The following is an 18,722-nucleotide window of genomic DNA, read 5'->3' on the forward strand; positions in this document are numbered from 1 at the left end:
GTTCTGAGTTTAGTCATTTTCCTGGAGTTCAGCTTTAATTAAGAAAATAAAAAAAAAAAGAAATTAAAAAAATGGTTTGAAAATAAGATTGTTTGGTCTGAAACAGAAAATTCACTGTGCGTGGGCAGGCTGAACATCTGTAATTAACAGATCCCTTTCTGCACACATTCTGTTTATAAATTGTATTACATTTACATAGTTTTCAGAGTGTTTAATGCATTTAATAAAAATGAAAAAGGAATTTTAAGGGAATGTAGAGTGGTTTTGCACATACTTTATTTATTATAAGAACTTTTGTTTTCCTTTTAGTAAAAAAAATGATGAAATATTGCATTTAAATTTTACAAAAGTTTCCACCCAGCCAATAGAGGGAGCTCTCTTGTCTTTTTCACATATTCCACTATTTCACCTGTGCTAAAAGAAGCTTATTTATAGAATTCCAGCTCAGAAGTGACACTTTCCTTTGCATTTTGCTTTTGAAAATCCTTTGTTCTATATTAAAGGTCCATTATAAGCAGAAACATTGTATTGTGATAAATAAAGACTCAGTAATATAAAACCCATCAGCTTTTTATTGGTGTGTGTCTCTGTTGCATATTTTCCCTCACTTCCTGTTTGGGAAAAAAACAAACATTGTCAACAGAACAGTAATTGAAGAAAGATCTTTAAGGGAAAAAAAAAGACTGAACTGTACTGGTAACAAAAGTGACCAGCATTATCAGAAATATTCTAAAGTAAAGCTGATCTCCAGCTTTTAGTGACGTTTATATAGTTTGTTTGGACTAAGGTATTCCAAACAAATTATTACCTTTACTACAGCCCCGGCCAAAAGTTTTGAGAATGACACACATATTAATTTTCACAAAGTCTGCTGCTTCAGTGTTTTTAGATCTTTTTGTCAGATGTTACTATGGCATACTGAAGTATAATTACAAGCATTTCAGAAGTGTCAAAGGCTTTTATTATTTATTTCAGGTACTTATATAGCGCCGTCAATTTACGCAGCACTTTACATATATATTGTACATTCACATCAGTCCCTAACCCTCAAGGGGCGTACAATCTAAGGTCCCTAACTCACATTCATACATACTAGGGACAATTTAGACAGGATCCAATTCACCTACCAGCATGTCTTTGGAGTGTGAGGAAACTGGTGTGCCCGGAGGAAACCCACGCAGACACAGGGAGAACATGCAAACTCCAGACAGGTGGTGCCGTGGTTGGGATTTGAACCAAAGACCCTAGTACTGCCAGGCGGAAGCGCTAACCATTTAGCCACTGTGCTGCCCATTTTTTGACATTTACGTTAAGTTTATGCAAAGAGTGATAACGATAAATGGCTTTCAACATTTTTTTACAAAAAATATGTGAAAAGTGTGGTGTGCATTTTTATTCAGCCCCGTTTACTCTGATACCCCTAACTAAAATCTAGTGGAACAAATTGCCTTCAGAAGTCACCTAATTAGTAAATAGAGTCCACCTGTGTCGGCTGACATCACTGAGCCGATGAAAATGGCCGGAAACGCCAAAAGTGGCACTTCTCTCCATAATAGCTGGGTCAATTTCAAAGATTAAAAAATGTTTCTTCTAAATTCTCTTGTCCACAGGGTGTACACTCATTTCTAGACACTGAAAAAAGACTAACCTTTCCCACCATTGGAGAATGGGTAGAGGAACTTAATTCTATCATGAGAATGGATGAACTAACTGCTAACCTCCACAAAAGGTTATCTGAAATTTTTGGTACCGTGGTATTCTTCGACTGACTTTTCTACTTTACCCAAACTTCTATCTTTCCTATAATAGCTTGCAAAACTTTTTCTATGGTGATCTCACAGTCGGGAGTCCTCCCTTCTTTTTTCTCTCTCTTTCCTCACATTTCTAAGTCCTAGGCACTGGCTCCTTGCTCACATAGCTTTTCATAGCATTGGTAAAGTGATTAGAATGGAGACACTTTGTACCTAGATTGTCCTATGATGTAAATTTGGGGTCTCTCCAATTCACTATGTGCTTGTGCTTCAATGCTGAATATGACTTGCATTAAAAACTTATTTTTATGTACTGAAGTACCTTATTATTTATGTATTTCCTGTTGACTCTGGAGTCAGCATGTCTGCAATTGTTTCACAACTTCATAAAATGTATTCTTTAAAAAAAAAACCCAAAAAACAAAGTGGACCTTCCAGGACACATGGTAATAGAAAGCTATAGGTACCCACCCTGAAATGATATGATTGTTCTCCCACCGATACCGCATCTCCAGTACGAACTCCTGCCATAAATGTGCCACACCTCGCACCCCTCCATGGTAGAAGTTGACCATGCACAGGCAGAGAGCCAGTTTGTAGGTGAGGCTGTCCGCTGGTGCTGATTTTAGCTGGCTGTACAGATTCTGTGAACAGAGAAACAATCACATCCAACATACATAATTCAAGCACTTTACAATCATTTGAGCATTGTTGCATCACAAATGAGTCGGTCTGATCGCCAAGGACAGATGGCTGAAAATATGCAAAATTCCTGAACCGCGCTCCCGAAAAAAAAAAAAATCCAACATCTCATTTAAAGATAGAGAGCCCCCCTATGAATATGGATCTGCTTATTGTACCGAAAAATGATTTAATTCTGAATGATCAGGAGTTTTTCAGCAAAAAAAGAATGACTATAAGTCTCTGAAAAACAGAACGGAGAAGTCAGGATTAGACTTTTCCTTTGGCGAAACTAGCTGAATACCAATACTTCATTGATGCTGAAACTAAACTTTATTGATAACCTGTAATTACAATAATCACACAGTGCAATAGAGAAGAGGCCATGAGCTCCTAATTGCTCTGATTTGCATACAACATTTGCACAATTCGTAAATAACTTGTGTAATTGCAAGTTCCTATACATCTCCCTCTTAGGAGTGTTTGTCAGTGTCTATATATGTCAACATCTAAAAATTTAGATAAATCACACAAACACACACAAACGAAAATCTAAAAAAATGCAAAGAGGTCATTCTTATCTGTATGTTTCTCTGCCATGTAACACAGCTCTTTACCACCACCGGTAATGACAATGCATTTATATTATTGGAAACCCCCAATTAAGTCTTTACGGTGAAACACAAAGACAACACTCAGAAGTGTAGCTGATAACGGGACTAAAACCAGCCAAAGACTATTCAATTTTCTTTGGTTGCAGGAAAGAAAAATCGCTCAATTCACTGACTGTGTTGATTGGGAAATCCCTGCCGCGGAACTTCTGTGTTCTCTTGGCAGGGTGGGGAGCTGTCCCTGCCGGGAGAACACAGTGATTATTGCGAACGGCTATAGCCGCTGACAATAATCGCATGGAAAATCTGACAGGATGGTTGAACCCAAGCCATACAATTGAACTGAGTACAATCAGCCTACCCATAGATGGTTCAAATCTTGGCTGGTCCCAGCTGAATCGGCCAAGATTGGAACCATCTATGATCAGCTTAAGTTGTATACCTTGGCGTGTTGGGAACATCTACATTTGAGTGTTAATAAATTATTAATAAAACATTTAAATAAACAAATTTACACTACAGAGGTTGTTTTCTTGCATGAATTAACTCCGCAATAGTTAAAGAGGAGCTGAGCTCTGGAAGCTGTGCCTGAAAAAGCAGGTAAGGGACTAATAACCAGTATTGCCTGTGATCTGCAAGAAGTTGATCTTTTTCCCCCCCAACAATGGTTTACCATGCCTTGTTCTGCATGGTGTCTCTGTGTAGAGATGGCTATCTTGGTAGCAGCAGCTCATGTAGAACCTTCCAGCAAGGAGAACAGTGAGCAGCACTGTAGTGAAATCACCAAATCTCATTTGAAATATCCGGAGACTAGTAGTCAGAGGTTTCCTGACTCTGACTTTTTCCAGAGCCTCCTCCATTTCTTTTATAAAAGTGAAACTGAACTCAAGATGATTTTCTTTATAATAAACAAAATTTAGAATGTTAATTGTGTGTAATCAGTTCCATGGGAGAGCGATCTATTCTCTAGAACAGCCTTTCTCAACCAGGGACCTTAAGGTTTCTTCAGGGGTGCCTTGGCAAAATGTCTACAAATTGCCCAAAATCTGTATACAAGTAAGCGGGTGGATCAAACCTGCCTTTTAGTTACACTAAGCCACAGGTTTTCATTGCGCACCATGACAACCTTCTAGCCGTTGGCATCCTGACAACCAATGACATCATCAGTTGATAAGGAGGATGTCAGCTGCCTGCACAGCATCCTAGTTTGACCCTCCCCCGCCCCTCTCCGTCAGTGCTGGGGTCACATTAGAGAAGAGAAACACTGGAATACTAGTCAGTACCAGTGTGAAAAAGTGCATTTGCTTTGGAAGAATAAATCACCTTTAATGTTGGGTGTCCTACATGTGTGGATGTTGCTGCGTCATATAAAACTATTAGAATAGTTTTTCACATTTTAGAATGGGGTGCCTCAAGACTATCCATAATTTTAAAGGGTGCCTCGGGACCATCCATAATTTTAAAGGGTGCCTCGGGACTGTCCATAATTTTAAAGGGTGCCTTGACTGAAAAAAGGTTGAAAAACACTGCTCTAGAATTACTCCTGAAAAATAGCAGTGTACTTCCTGGTAAGTGTGGGTGCCTAGGCACTCCTGTGCCTTCGGTCTTGCAGCTTTCTGTGCAGCGAGAAGTCCAGGTTTCCTGTCACTTTAGTTTGTTTGGGTCAAGACTATTTACCGTATTGTAGTAGCCAAGGTTTCTTTTTCTCAGGAGAATAGGTGAAAGTAACTCCCCCCTTCCAAGGCATTCCTTGTCCCCACCCTCCACCCACCTCCAAGTACTGTCCCTTAGTTCCACCCCCTACCCTCCTTCCAGTACAGCCCCTTTTAGAAAATACAGAGCAAAGTATAATTTTGTGGTGCTAATTAATTTGTTTGGAATGTGTAATGATAACAAAAAGCAGTAAAAATAGGTCCCCTGTAGCCAGCAACAATAGACCCCCAAAACAATGTACACACAGCAACAATAGATTCAAAATGAGCAACAATAGCCTCCCCCCAGCAACAACAGATCCACTTACAACAAAATAATGCCTCAACAAAAATAGACCCACCCCATCAACAACAGACCCCATTCAGCACCAACAGATCCACCTCAGCAACAACAGATTTGTCAGCAACAATAGACCCCTTGCAACTAAATACCCACAGCAACCATAGATCCCCCTGTACCAATACACCCGCCCCAAGCAACAATAGACCTCCTCAGCAACAAAAGACCTCCATTTTCCAGCACACCCTAGCACCCCTTTCCCTTACATACATTCTGTGCTGAAGGTGCCAGAAACACGTTCCCCGTGTTCCAGCTAAAAAAAAGCACTGGTAGTAGCATCAGCTACAATATGTACCCCTGTGTTCCAGCAGTAGTGCAGGCGACTTCCAATCTGCAGCTGGAAGAAAATCAAGTCAGGATGAGTGCTTGTCTTTAAAGGAAGCCTTGTATTTTTATCTGTGAATATAAGGCTTCCTCTGATTGGCTGAGGTGGAGATTGTGACATTGTCCCCCCACTTCGAAGAGGCAAATGATCAGCAAGTGATCAGCAGACTGCACAGCTAAAGTCTGGAGCACCCCGTGGCCAGCAAGGGTTCATGTGTAAAAGGGATATCAGGGATGTGTTCCTTCAAAAAACACTGAAGACAGGATGCTGTAATGTTTATAGAAAACGGCCAGCCCCTCCCATGAAACTTGATTATGCTACAGAGAAAGTCATTGGGTATCAAAAGAGGTATTTCTTAAAAATAATTTAATTTAAAAAAAAATCGTATTGCATTTTTATCAAGGGGGAGGGAGACAAGGTATGGCATTGTATGCGTACATTTCATGTCTGCTTTATCTATATTGCAGCAGCCCTCGTGCAACACTTTAGGGAGGAACCACGTCAATGCCAATGTTTTTTTCACAATGTATCTAAAGTAGGGTTATTCAACCAGAGTTTGTGGAACCCTTGTGTCCCTCCGGAAGATTTCTGTTTGGGTAACAACTGATATAAATGATCTTTTTAGCTATCGGTAAGGAGGGGGGAATTCTTCCCAATGACCACAAATGTGAGAAGCATTATTTCCACTGACCATCAAAATAATGTACTGTGAGCTGTAACTATAATGATTATTAGCAGGGGTTCCCTGAGGCCAAAAAGTTATGTCAAGGGTTCCTCCGTGTTGTAAAGGTTGAGAAAGGCTGATCTAAAGCCAAAACCTTTGAAGAGTGGAATGTTTAGAACCTCTGGCAAGGTTTTTGTCATCGGAGTCCCTCTGCTGCTCTCTGAAGATGGATCTGAGTTCAAATCACTCTTCAGAGAGCATCTGACAGATGGTGAGGAGGCACTGCATAGCCTCTTCACCAACTGATTTAATCCCTGCATTAGCATGCTGCAACTTGTAGTGCCTGCCGAAAGCATTGGGTATAATTTCTGCTGCAACATGTGTACACCCATAGCTGCTGCATCTGCAGTTAAAGGGGGTTGCGGTAAAGGCGCAGTTCAATTACTGGGTTTTAACCCCCCCCATTATGAATAAACATTTAGGGTAACCTTTTCCTCAAATCCAGTGAATGGATCAGGACACACAGACAGTGTTCTGATCCGTACACGATCATTTATCTCAGCCCTTTGCTCCTCCTTAGCTGTGTGCCAGAATCATTACATATTAGACATAAGCTGCACAAATTGTGCTCTGATCGCAGACTGAAATAAAAGAAAATCCTACACTGGTTGAACGGCTCATCACCACCCTATATAATGGAGCACTATATAAAGGTCATAAAACCAGATCAGAAACCGTCATTTGCGTCACAGATATTGGAAAAGTAAAAGTGGATTCTTCTAGCAAAGTGTGAAAATGAATTCTAAAAAAGAAAGCTGAGGTTGTCAATCCTCCGGGGTCAATTGCAGAATAATAAAAACAGGAGGTAGATGATATATTGCTGACAGATATGGGTGGGTGGCTGATCTCTTCTTCACCCTTTCTCCTATAAATAAAAGCTATATTATGTAATGCAATCAGCTGCATTGATTGCTGCCCACCTTAATTGGGCCCTTCTATCAGTAACAATGAAATGCAAGCAGACATTCTTACAGATTACCTAGAAACTCCAGACTAATATGGAAACAGATACTAAAAAATGAGGTTCAGATGAACAAGTTACATAGAAGTAATTGAAGTGAACATGCCACGGTCTTACTCCTTGGCTCTACACCATCTCCAGGGCAGATATGTCCCTTATAGCAAAGCCAAATAGGTTCTGGTTCACTGCCCTATAACTAGTTGATGGAGAATACAAGACTGGGGTAATAGTGCCGATGCAGATTCAGTACTTGCTTTGCTATCACTCAGGATAGGTCGCTCTCAGGAGGTAAGCTTCCAAGAATGCATGAAACAGAAGGCAGATGAATTGGAAGGGAAAAGTGCCACATTATGCATGAGGAGTCCAAATAATTCATTGTGTCTCCATCAATGTATATTCCGCATAAAGGATAGTGTACAGGACGCCAAGGACAGGTCCTGGATGGATGATATGGGTCACCTATATTTGGGTGACGGTCCTTTTAAGGGAAATGTTTGGTGTAGTTGGTGTACTTAGGGGTTCTCGCCCGTGCAGGGTGAGAGATTCTGACAAACAAAAGAAGAACAACTTGCAGCTCTCTCTGCATTATATAACTGCCTATTTGAGATCAGGAATTTTGGAGGTTCAGAAAGATATTCGAGTGGGGAAGAACCTCCACCCCTGATTACAGGGACACCAGTCCTGACAGGGTTAAGCAGCCCCCAGGAAGTGGCACCTAAAGAGTTACTATATCCCACAAATCCCTTTATATACTTTGGCACTCCCCAGTCTATATCCCATTAAAGTACTTTAAGGTTATGGACACGATCCTGAAATCTCTTGTTAGGAGCAAACGTAGATATAAACTGGCTTGGCGAGTACTTAAAAATCCTAGCACTTTGGGGGGCATGGCCATCCCAGATTTTGTTCTCTATTTGGCAGCCCAACTTTCCCATCGCTAACATAATGATAAAATCGACAGGGAAAGGTTCTGTGCCTTAGTATCTAACCCGGAAATTCCGCCCAGGTTACATCCATTCTGTGATATTATCAGAGGTGTTCGGGGATCTATTGCACAGTCCTCCACTAAAGGAATGGCCTTCCATTATAAACAAATCTGGGATCTCTCCACCTCCAAGAACAAATCCCTGCAATTTCATATGGATACCCCACTTTGGTCCAATCGATTGTTTCCTGAACTTCTAACTGTTCCTGACCACAAGTTGTGGACCTCTAGAGGTGTATTATACCCTCTCTCCTCTGTAATATCAAATGGGGTGTTAAAGACATTTGAGGTCCTGAAACAGGAATTCCTTCTCCCAAGTTTTTATTCTCCTCTGATTGTCCAATGAGGCTGCATGACCCCTGACCCTCTGTCTGGATAGCGCTAATTGGGCCTGTGCTGATCACATGAACTCTCCCAAGAAAAAGAAAAAGCTTTCTAGCAATACACGCTAAACTGAGCATGTGCAGCTTGCCCTCAAGGCTCTGTTCTATCAGCAGATGGATTGGGGACAGTAGAAGAGGGGGAGGATCAGAGAGGACAGGATCAAACATCCTTTTTTACACAATGTGGAGGATTAACCCCTTGAGTTCCACAAGAAGTATAACAAGCATGCTTTACTGCATATACAGACTGATTATACTGTTGTGGGTTTAGTAACACAGGAAGCTCCCAGTGCTGTGTGTGGAATAGTAGGAGTATGGGAGAGGGCTGCATGTGTGCTAGAAGCGAACTAAAGCTGGACTCCCCTAACTTTGGCTAAATCCCTTACATGGATTTTGCAGGTCTTCTATTTAATCTGTGCTGAAGACAAGCGGATTTTTGTGCTGCGTTTCCTTTGCTGCTGGAAGCTCTGCTTACATTTTCTTAAGAAAAAGACTTATTTTTAAGACAAACAGCTTTGCACATGATCCTGAGGTGATATCACTGTAGCTATACCCCTGAACTTTACAATAAGCCAATGCGTTTCGGGATCTTTGGGCCTGCCTTCCTCAGGGCTCTGAGCTACATTTAACAGCTGAAGTACTCTGCACTTTTACTTGCAAGCGCTAATAATCCCTTTGAATTTAGTACTCTGAAGATTAGGTGCTTACAAAACACAGAGAGCCCTGATGAAAAAAGTCCCCAAGAGTCTTAGCTTTTATGCTGAATATACATTAGAAACACATTAAAGCTGATCTCCAGCTTTTAGTGAAGTTTAAAGGATAAGTTCACCTCTTTATTAAAAATAATAAATGCACATTTTTTTGCAAGTAGAAAAAATGTGCATTTATTATTTTTGGTGTAAAACTATTGTCCCAGCGATCAGCAGATGGCTGGTGCCTGCAGATGTGCACATGTAAAAGTCGCTCTGTGCTTTATGAATGATCCCGCAGTCCTCTGGGACCTGTGACAGGTCCACAAAGGCTGCAGGCAAAGTGGAGTGAACTTCGGTTCGGATCACCTAGGCTAGGTCAAAACTCAGTACCTAAAAAAAAAATTGGTAGAGGACAGAGAAGGAGGACAAAATGGAACTTGCCCTTTACGGCAAACTCTTGCTTTAGTATCCTTATTTATTTCACTACTGTAATACCTTTTGCTTTCTTGCTGACAGATATACAAACTTTAAAATAAATGGATGCGGATGCAATCAGTATCTCTTTGACATATTTTTTTTTATAGCATTAAGACTTACTATCATACATAATACACTCGATAATTTGCCTTCTGCTGTAAATTACAAGGGTGTCAGGATTCACCGAGAGGTTTAGTGACCTTTACAAAAGTGCAAGTTCATAGACCTTTCATATATCATAATTTTAATGTATACAGTACCTTGCAAATGTATTCAGACCCTTGAACTTATTCTCCCATTTTACAGACTAACTGGTACAATACGGAAATATAGTTTTTTTTGTAAAGCAAAGCACATAAAGCACACCATGCAGTTAAAAACCAATGAAAAAAAAAAGTCTTCTTAACCTCCCTTATTGATAACCATTAAAAAAAAACATGGGGGTGAAAAGACCTTAAAGTGGTTGTGAAACTCAGACATGAAATATGAACAAAGCATATCCCACTATAGTGTGTACTTGTCTCAATCCACTTTACTGGGTATATGTAAGGGTTTACAACCAATTTAAATATACAGTACTTACCTTATCCCCAGTTTTCAGTCATGGTACCAAAACAAAAGTGACATTCTTCTTCTTCCAGCAAGATCCCAAGGAATGCAGAGTTTTCAGAATATCATGAAAAGACACTGTTGCACTGTGCTGGATCCACAAATCGCAAGATTTTGGGTACTCCGCATTCCCCAGGATCTCGCCAGAAGGATAGAATTGTCACCCCCGGCAGTAGGGAAGCTAGTGGAAAAGTAAGTACCTGGTTTATTTTTTTAACTTCAAGTCCCAATCATGCTACTGCACTGCATTTCTTTTTATGAGGAGGTGAGCAAAACCTTGGACAGAGGGTTGGCGGTGGTATAGTTGGATAGAGGGGTGGCGGTGGACGTGGTATACTTGGACAGAGGGGTGGCAGTGGACGTGGTATACTTGGACAGAGGGGTGGCGGTGGACGTGGTATACTTGGACAGAGGGGTGGCGGTGGACGTGGTATACTTGGATTTTACAAAAGCGTTTGACACAGCTCCCCACACATGGCTAATGTGTAAGGTAAAGTCTACGGGCTTGGAAAAATCCATATGTAAATGTATAGAAAACTGGCTAAAAGATCGTATTCAGAGAGTAGTGGTTAATGATTCATACTCTGCATGGTCTAGGGTTGTCAGTGGTGTACCCAAAGGTTCAGTGTTGGGACCCTTACTTTTTAATATAGTTATAAACAATATAGGGTCTGAGATTGCAAATCCCATTTCAGTCTTTGCAGATGACACCAAGCTGTGCCGTGAAATAATGTTCTTACAGGATGTCTCCAACTTACAAGCCGACCTCAATGCTCTGCGTAATTGGGCAACTATGTGGCAAATGAGGTTTAATGTTGATAAATGTAAGGTTCTGCACTTGGGGGCTAAGACTATGCAGCATCATACATACTAGGGGGGGTACAACTGGGGGGGTCAATGGTGAAGAAGGATCTGGGAGTTCTGGTAGATCACAAGATTAATAATGGCACGCAATGCCAAGCTGCAGTTTCTAAAGTGAGCAAAATCCTCTCTTGTATTAAAAGAGGTATAGACTCCAGAGAGAGAGATATCATCCCCCCCCCCCCCCGGTACAAATCATTAGTAAGACCTCATCTGGAATATGCAGTTCAGTTTTGGGCACCAATTCACAAAAAGAAAATCAGGGAACTGGAGAAAGTACAGAGAAGGGCAACCAAACTGATAAGAGGCATGGAGGAGATCAGCTATGAGGAAAGATTAAAGGAACTGAATTTATTCTCTCTTGAGAAGAGGAGATTAGGGGGATATGATCACCATGTATAATACATAAGGGGGGATATGATCACCATGTATAATACATAAGGGGGGATATGATCTCCATGTATAATACATAAGGGGGGATATGATCACCATGTATAATACATAAGGGGGGATATGATCTCCATGTATAATACATAAGGGGGGATATGATCTCCATGTATAATACATAAGGGGGGATATGATCTCCATGTATAATACATAAGGGGGATATGATCTCCATGTATAATACATAAGGGGGGGGGGTATGATCTCCATGTATAATAAATAAGGGGGGATATGATGTCCATGTATAATACATAAGGGGGGATATGATCACCATGTATAATACATAAGGGGGGATATGATCTCCATGTATAATACATAAGGGGGGGTATGATCTCCATGTATAATACATAAGGGGGGGGATATGATTTCCACGTATAATACATAAGGGGGATATGATCTCCATGTATAATACATAAGGGGGGATATGATTTCCATGTATAATACATAAGGGGGGGTATGATCTCCATGTATAATACATAAGGGGGGGGATATGATTTCCACGTATAATACATAAGGGGGATATGATCTCCATGTATAATACATAAGGGGGGATATGATCTCCATGTATAATACATAAGGGGGGATATGATCTCCATGTATAATACATAAGGGGGATATGATCTCCATGTATAATACATAAGGGGGATATGATCTCCATGTATACTACATAAGGGGGGATATGATCTCCATGTATAATACATAAGGGGGGGATATGATCTCCATGTATAATACATAAGGGGGGGATATGATCTCCATGTATAATGCATAAGGGGGGATATGATCTCCATGTATAATACATAAGGGGGGATATGATTTCCACGTATAATACATAAGGGGGATATGATCTCCATGTATAATACATAAGGGGGGATATGATCTCCATGTATAATACATAAGGGGGGGTATGATCTCCATGTATAATACATAAGGGGGGGGATATGATTTCCACGTATAATACATAAGGGGGATATGATCTCCATGTATAATACATAAGGGGGGATATGATTTCCACGTATAATACATAAGGGGGATATGATCTCCATGTATAATACATAAGGGGGATATGATCCCCATGTATAATACATAAGGGGGGATATGATCTCCATGTATAATACATAAGGGGGATATGATCTCCATGTATACTACATAAGGGGGGATATGATCTCCATGTATAATACATAAGGGGGGGATATGATCTCCATGTATAATACATAAGGGGGGGATATGATCTCCATGTATAATGCATAAGGGGGGATATGATCTCCATGTATAATACATAAGGGGGGATATGATCACCATGTATAATACATAAGAGGGAATATGATCTCCATGTATAATACATAAGGGGGGATATGATCTCCATGTATAATACATAAGGGAGGATATGATCTCCATGTATAATACATAAGGGGGGATATGATCACCATGTATAATACATAAGGGGGGGATATGATCTCCATGTATAATACATAAGGGAGGATATGATCTCCATGTATAATACATAAGGGGGGGATATGATCTCCATGTATAATACATAAGGGGGATATGATCTCCATGTATAATACATAAGGGGGGATATGATCTCCATGTATAATACATAAGGGGGGGATATGATCTCCATGTATAATACATAAGGGAGGATATGATCTCCATGTATAAATACATCAGTGGTTCATATAGTGAACTCCATGTAGCGTTATTCACCCTGAGGTCTTTACAGAGGACAAGGGGGCGCGCTAACGTCTGGGGGAAAAGAAATTTAATCTCCAAACGCGGAAAGGTTTCTTCACAGCTGTGAAAATGTGGAATAGACTCCCTCAAGAGTTGGTTCTGGCCAGCTCAGTGGATTGCTTCAAAAAAGTCCTGGATTATTTCTTAGATACACAGAATATAACTGGATATAACATTTATAGGTAAAGTTGATCCAGAGAATATCCGATTGCCTCTCGGGGGATCAGGAAGGAATTTTTTCCCAGCAAGAGCAAATTGGATCATGCTTTGCTGGGGTTTTTTTTTACTTCCTCTGGATCAACTGTGGGCATAGGATTATAACTTTTTTTTTTTCTATGGTTGAACTGGATGGACTTTTTTTTTTTTTTCAGCCCGTCAACTATGTAACTATGCTATACACGCACATTAACATGCAATGCATACAGACATCCCATTTTTTTTTAATTGGCTGCCAATGGACACGCATTGGAGTATGGTCTGCGGTCAACAACTTATATGCACCATTTTTGGTGAATTAGATATTTAGAATAGTGTAAATAGGTCCTACAGTGGCTAACGGCAGTGGGACCCAGATATGTTAATTGGGCCTTGCATATTACTTCCAGGTTTGCTTTACACATAAAATTAGCTATATTTAACATCACACTGTTAGCCAAAAAAAAAAATTATGGGTTTTTTGTTTTTGGAAATGAATGGAATATGTATGCTGTAATGAATCTCCAAAATGTGTTTTGTAGAATCACCTTTTCCAGCAATAGAAACATTAAAGCAGACCTATACTAAAAGATTAAAGTGGACGCATCATTAAAATTCACGCTTCACATGTCAGCAAAGCCATATCACATTATTATTTTGGAGTAAAACAGTAGAGAAAAACACTGCCCTCAGATCAGCCCAACCCAGCCCAGGCTAAGATTACAGTCTCTCCGCTACCAGAGGATTATGGGTGTTTTATGTATATAATTAGAGAATTCACAATTTTCACACAAACCATGTCTGCGAAAAGAGAATCAGCAAGATACAACCATGGTTGTCTCCAAGTACAAATATATTTTTAATCTTTGCAACCCTTGCAGTAGGCAGAGTCAAAGTCGAATTGTATTTTCAGTACTTTTGTTGCGGTCTTGTTCTCTAATACAGGATTACTTGCACATACAAAACCAATGAAAGCATTTATAAGCAAACAGCAACTATGCATTGAAACAGTTAGGGTTCATTTTTACCCACGCATTCAAAAGTACATGCGTTACAGTAAGTGTAGAGCATGACTGCTCAACCTGTGGCCCGCGGAGCCCTCGGATGTGGCCTGTGACCTCAACCCACAGAAGTTCATGCCCATGGTCAGCACAACCTGTTGATTGCAATCGGGGCTTGCTGACCCGCCACCCCCAGAGCATCAGAGTACATTGAGCCAGCACTGGCGACGGAGAAAGCAAGCGGCCGTGGAGGAAGCAGGAGCCGCATAAGTCAATGCTTCCTCTGTAGCGCCAGCTCCTGTCCCAGGTGGAATGATTACACATGAGGTTTGGGAGGTGATAAAATCCCATCGTTGAGATTTGTGTTTACCACCACCCCTTGCCCCATTCTCCCCCCCCCCCCCCCCAACACCCCTCCCTCCCCAAACTCTTTTTATTTTAACCCTTTCCTGCTCCCCTCTCCTCTGCAACACATACTAAATCTAATACTGTCCCCATGTGACCTGAAAATTAACCCCATCACCTCCCTTATTCAGCCCATCTGAACATTAATCCCTTTACTTCCACCCTGCCACCGTACGTGACCAGTACATTAACCCCTTCACTGTTTAATCCCTCTGTGTATGACCTGTACAGTAAATGAATCTAGTGCACCGTTACCAAGCGTCATGTTTAACCTCCTCAGAACCTGCAATTTGTTAATTTCCATAAAAATGTAGCAAAAAATTAGATCACCTTGGGGTGTCTACTTTACAAAAAAAAGGGTAACTTTAGGGGATTTCATACTGTTCGTCCATTTTATATTTTAACAGAAAATAAGCAACACCGTTTTTTTTCTTCAATATTTTCTGCCTTTTCTCCTTTTTTATAGTAAACAATACCACAAAACAAGTGGTTATTAAAGTTTTACTAAACCCAGGACCCTGCATTCACTATATCTTTTCTCCCCGGACCCTGCATTCACTATATCTGGTCTCCCAGGACCCCGCATTCACTATATCTGGTCTCCCAGGACCCCGCATTCACTATATCTGGTCTCCCCGGACCCCGCATTCATTATATCCGGTCTCCCCGGACCCCGCATTCACTATATCCGGTCTCCCCGGACCCCGCATTCACTATATCCGGTCTCCCCGGACCCCGCATTCACTATATCCGGTCTCCCCGGACCCCGCATTCACTATATCCGGTCTCCCCGGACCCCGCATTCACTATATCCGGTCTCCCCGGACCCCGCATTCACTATATCCGGTCTCCCCGGACCCCGCATTCACTATATCCGGTCTCCCCGGACCCCGCATTCACTATATCCGGTCTCCCCGGACCCCGCATTCACTATATCCGGTCTCCCCGGACCCTGCATTCACTATATCCGGTCTCCCCGGACCCTGCATTCACTATATCCGGTCTCCCCGGACCCTGCATTCACTATATCCGGTCTCCCCGGACCCTGCATTCACTGTATCCGGTCTCCCCGGACCCTGCATTCACTGTATCTGGTCTCCCAGGACCCTGCATTCACTGTATCTGGTCTCCCAGGACCCTGCTTTCACTGTATCTGGTCTCCCAGGACCCTGCATTCACTATATCAGGTCTCCCAGGACCCTGCTTTCACTATATCTGGTCTTCCCGGACCCTGCTTTCACTATATCAGGTCTCCCAGGACCCTGCTTTCACTATATCTGGTCTTCCCGGACCCTGCTTTCACTATATCTGGTCTCCCCGGACCCTGCTTTCACTATATCTGGTCTCCCCGGACCCTGCTTTCACTATAACTGGTCTCCCTGGACCCTGCTTTCACTATAACTGGTCTCCCTGGAACCTGCATTCACTATATCTGGTCTCCCCGGACCCCGCTTTCACTATATCTGGTCTCCCCGGACCCTGCATTCACTATATCTGGTCTCCCCGGACCCCGCTTTCACTATATCTGTCTCCCCGAACCCTGCATTCACTATATCTGGTCTCCCCGGACCCTGCATTCACTATATCTGGTCTCCCCGAATCCTGCATTCACTATATTCGGTCTCCCTGGACCCTGCATTCACTATATCTGGTCTCCCCGGACCCCACATTCACTATATCTGGTCTCCCCGAATCCTGCATTCACTATATCTGGTCTCCCCGGACCCTGCAATCACAAAATGAAGTTAAAACATACATCTATGCAATTTGATCGTATTTTTGTGATATACCTAATAAAAATGTAAGTGCACCTGACAAAGTATAGTAAAAGAAGAAATTTCTGTTTGAAAATGTACATGTAAAAGCTAAACTTGGGCACAAAACCTGTATCTTAAATTAAATTCCTCAATAACCACAAAGGATATAAATCCACTTTGTGTGCATAAAATGTCTTTTGCAAAACCCAATTATAACTTTGTAAAAGTAAGGGTGACATCATCAATGTGCTGCACATAGCCTGTCCAGAGAACAGGGCTGTAGGAGGGGCCCAGCAGGCCCCACCCACTACAGGCTGCCAGCAGAAAATTATAGGAGAGGGCGGAGACAAGACCAGTCACCCTGCACAAGAAGAGACAGCAACAGTGAGCGGTCTTTATTACAGGAAGCTCCCGCACAGTCCTATTAGATGCAGTCACTGATCGCTAATACTAACATCCGAGGGTAGGAGCGGCTCTTCGAATACAATAGCCAGCAGGGATGATTCCTCCATCCACAAATGTATTGATTTCTCTCATTCAGCCTGCTGTAAGAAAGAAAGTGAACTGTGCACAGGTAGCCTAAGAATACAAATTCCGACAATAATAGCTTATCCCAGAGTCCAGCTTTAACCAAACAACACAACGTTACCCTAAAAGAACCAATGTCAAACGGTCACCACCTGACGAATACACTGGTCATGAAGCCCCATAGTTACACCCAACAGAAAGTAGTGGAATCGGACTGAAGGGTAAGAAGACTGTTGTGCGCAGGAGAAAATTCCCCCCCTCTCCATGGATCCGAACTTCATCACAAAATGACTTAGCCCTGATAAATTCTACAAAGTTTTACATACTTATTTTGAGAAAGCTATTAATAGCTAGTTATATAAGCCCAAACTATAATTTAGGTTTATTATCCCCTGTAAGTTGTTAAAATCTAATTATCCTTGAAGGAATACAGTAGGTTTCTGATTATACAGCAGCAATTACTAGAACTGGTGTCAGCAGTCACCACACTGCAGATAACTCCAGGCACCGAGCAAAACAGACATCATGCTTTACTAACAATCACGGGTAATAGTGTGGTCATTTCAGGGGCTTTATTACTTTCATGGTAAACACATATATATGACCTTGTTCTTAAAGGGAACCTTGTATTTTCTGGACCTAATGGGTTCATTCTATACAGAGCTTGCTACTACTGCATGAAGCTTGCCCTAGTGCTATACGGACATTTCAGCCCTTTATTGGACTTTTATGCTTTATAATTTGTATAGGAGCTGGGTGATTGCTCTTTGCGCTGATTATTATTATACAGGATTTATATAGCACCAACAGTTTGCTCAGCGCTTTACAATATAACAGGAGGCAATACAGTTCAATGCAAGAGGATTAGGAGGGCCCTGCTCCTTGGAGCTTACAATCTAGGAGGGACATACTAGTGGTACAAAAAGGTAGCAACTGTGGGGGATGGACTGGTAGGAGGAGTAGAAGATTCCATTATTAGCTGAGGGCAGGATAGGCTTCCCTGAAGAGATAGGTTTTCAGAGATCGCCTAAAAGTGAGCAGAGTAGGCAATAGTCTGATAGATTGGTGTAGAGAGTTCCAGAGGTTGGGGGAGGCTCTGGAGAAGTCCTGGAGATGAGCATGGGAGGAGGAGACAAGGGAGCTAGAGAGTAGGAGGTCGTGCGAGGAGTGGAGAGTACGGTTTGAGTGATATTTGGAGACAAGATTGGTGATGTAATTTGGGGCAGAGTTATAAATGGCTTTATATGTCATTGTTCATGTTTTGAATTTTATCCGTTGGGCAATGGGAAGCCAGTGGAGGGATTGGCAGAGAGGGGTGGCAGACACTGAGTGGAGGTCATTGGAGGGATTGGCAGAGAGGGATGGCAGATACAGAACGGTTAGTAAGGTGGGTGAGTCTGGCAGCAACATTCATGATAGATTGAAGAAGGGATAGCCTGCGATGAGGTCGGCCAATGAGGAGGGAGTTACAATAGTCAAGGCAAGAGATAGCAAGGGAGTGAATAAGTTCCTTAGTAGTTTCCGAGGTTGAGAACGGCCATATCTTGGA

At 41.8% G+C, this 18,722-nt stretch overlaps 1 protein-coding gene across 2 annotated transcripts in view; it reads right to left on the reverse strand.

Annotated features, from left to right (window-relative positions):
• Positions 1-18,722, reverse strand: part of RAB3GAP1 (RAB3 GTPase activating protein catalytic subunit 1) — a 204,090-nt gene that overhangs the window by 77,930 nt on the left and 107,438 nt on the right. For both annotated transcript variants that reach the window (XM_089683600.1, XM_089683598.1), the window contains exon 15: positions 2,223-2,395. In XM_089683600.1, coding sequence (XP_089539726.1) covers positions 2,223-2,395 — 173 coding nt within the window. The remainder of the gene's footprint in view (positions 1-2,222; positions 2,396-18,722) is intronic.

Source organism: Staurois parvus, unplaced genomic scaffold (genome assembly GCF_062004578.1).
Source record: "Staurois parvus isolate SC_StPar_1 unplaced genomic scaffold, SC_StPar_1.0 ptg000315l, whole genome shotgun sequence".
Classification (NCBI taxonomy): Eukaryota; Metazoa; Chordata; class Amphibia; order Anura; family Ranidae; genus Staurois; species Staurois parvus.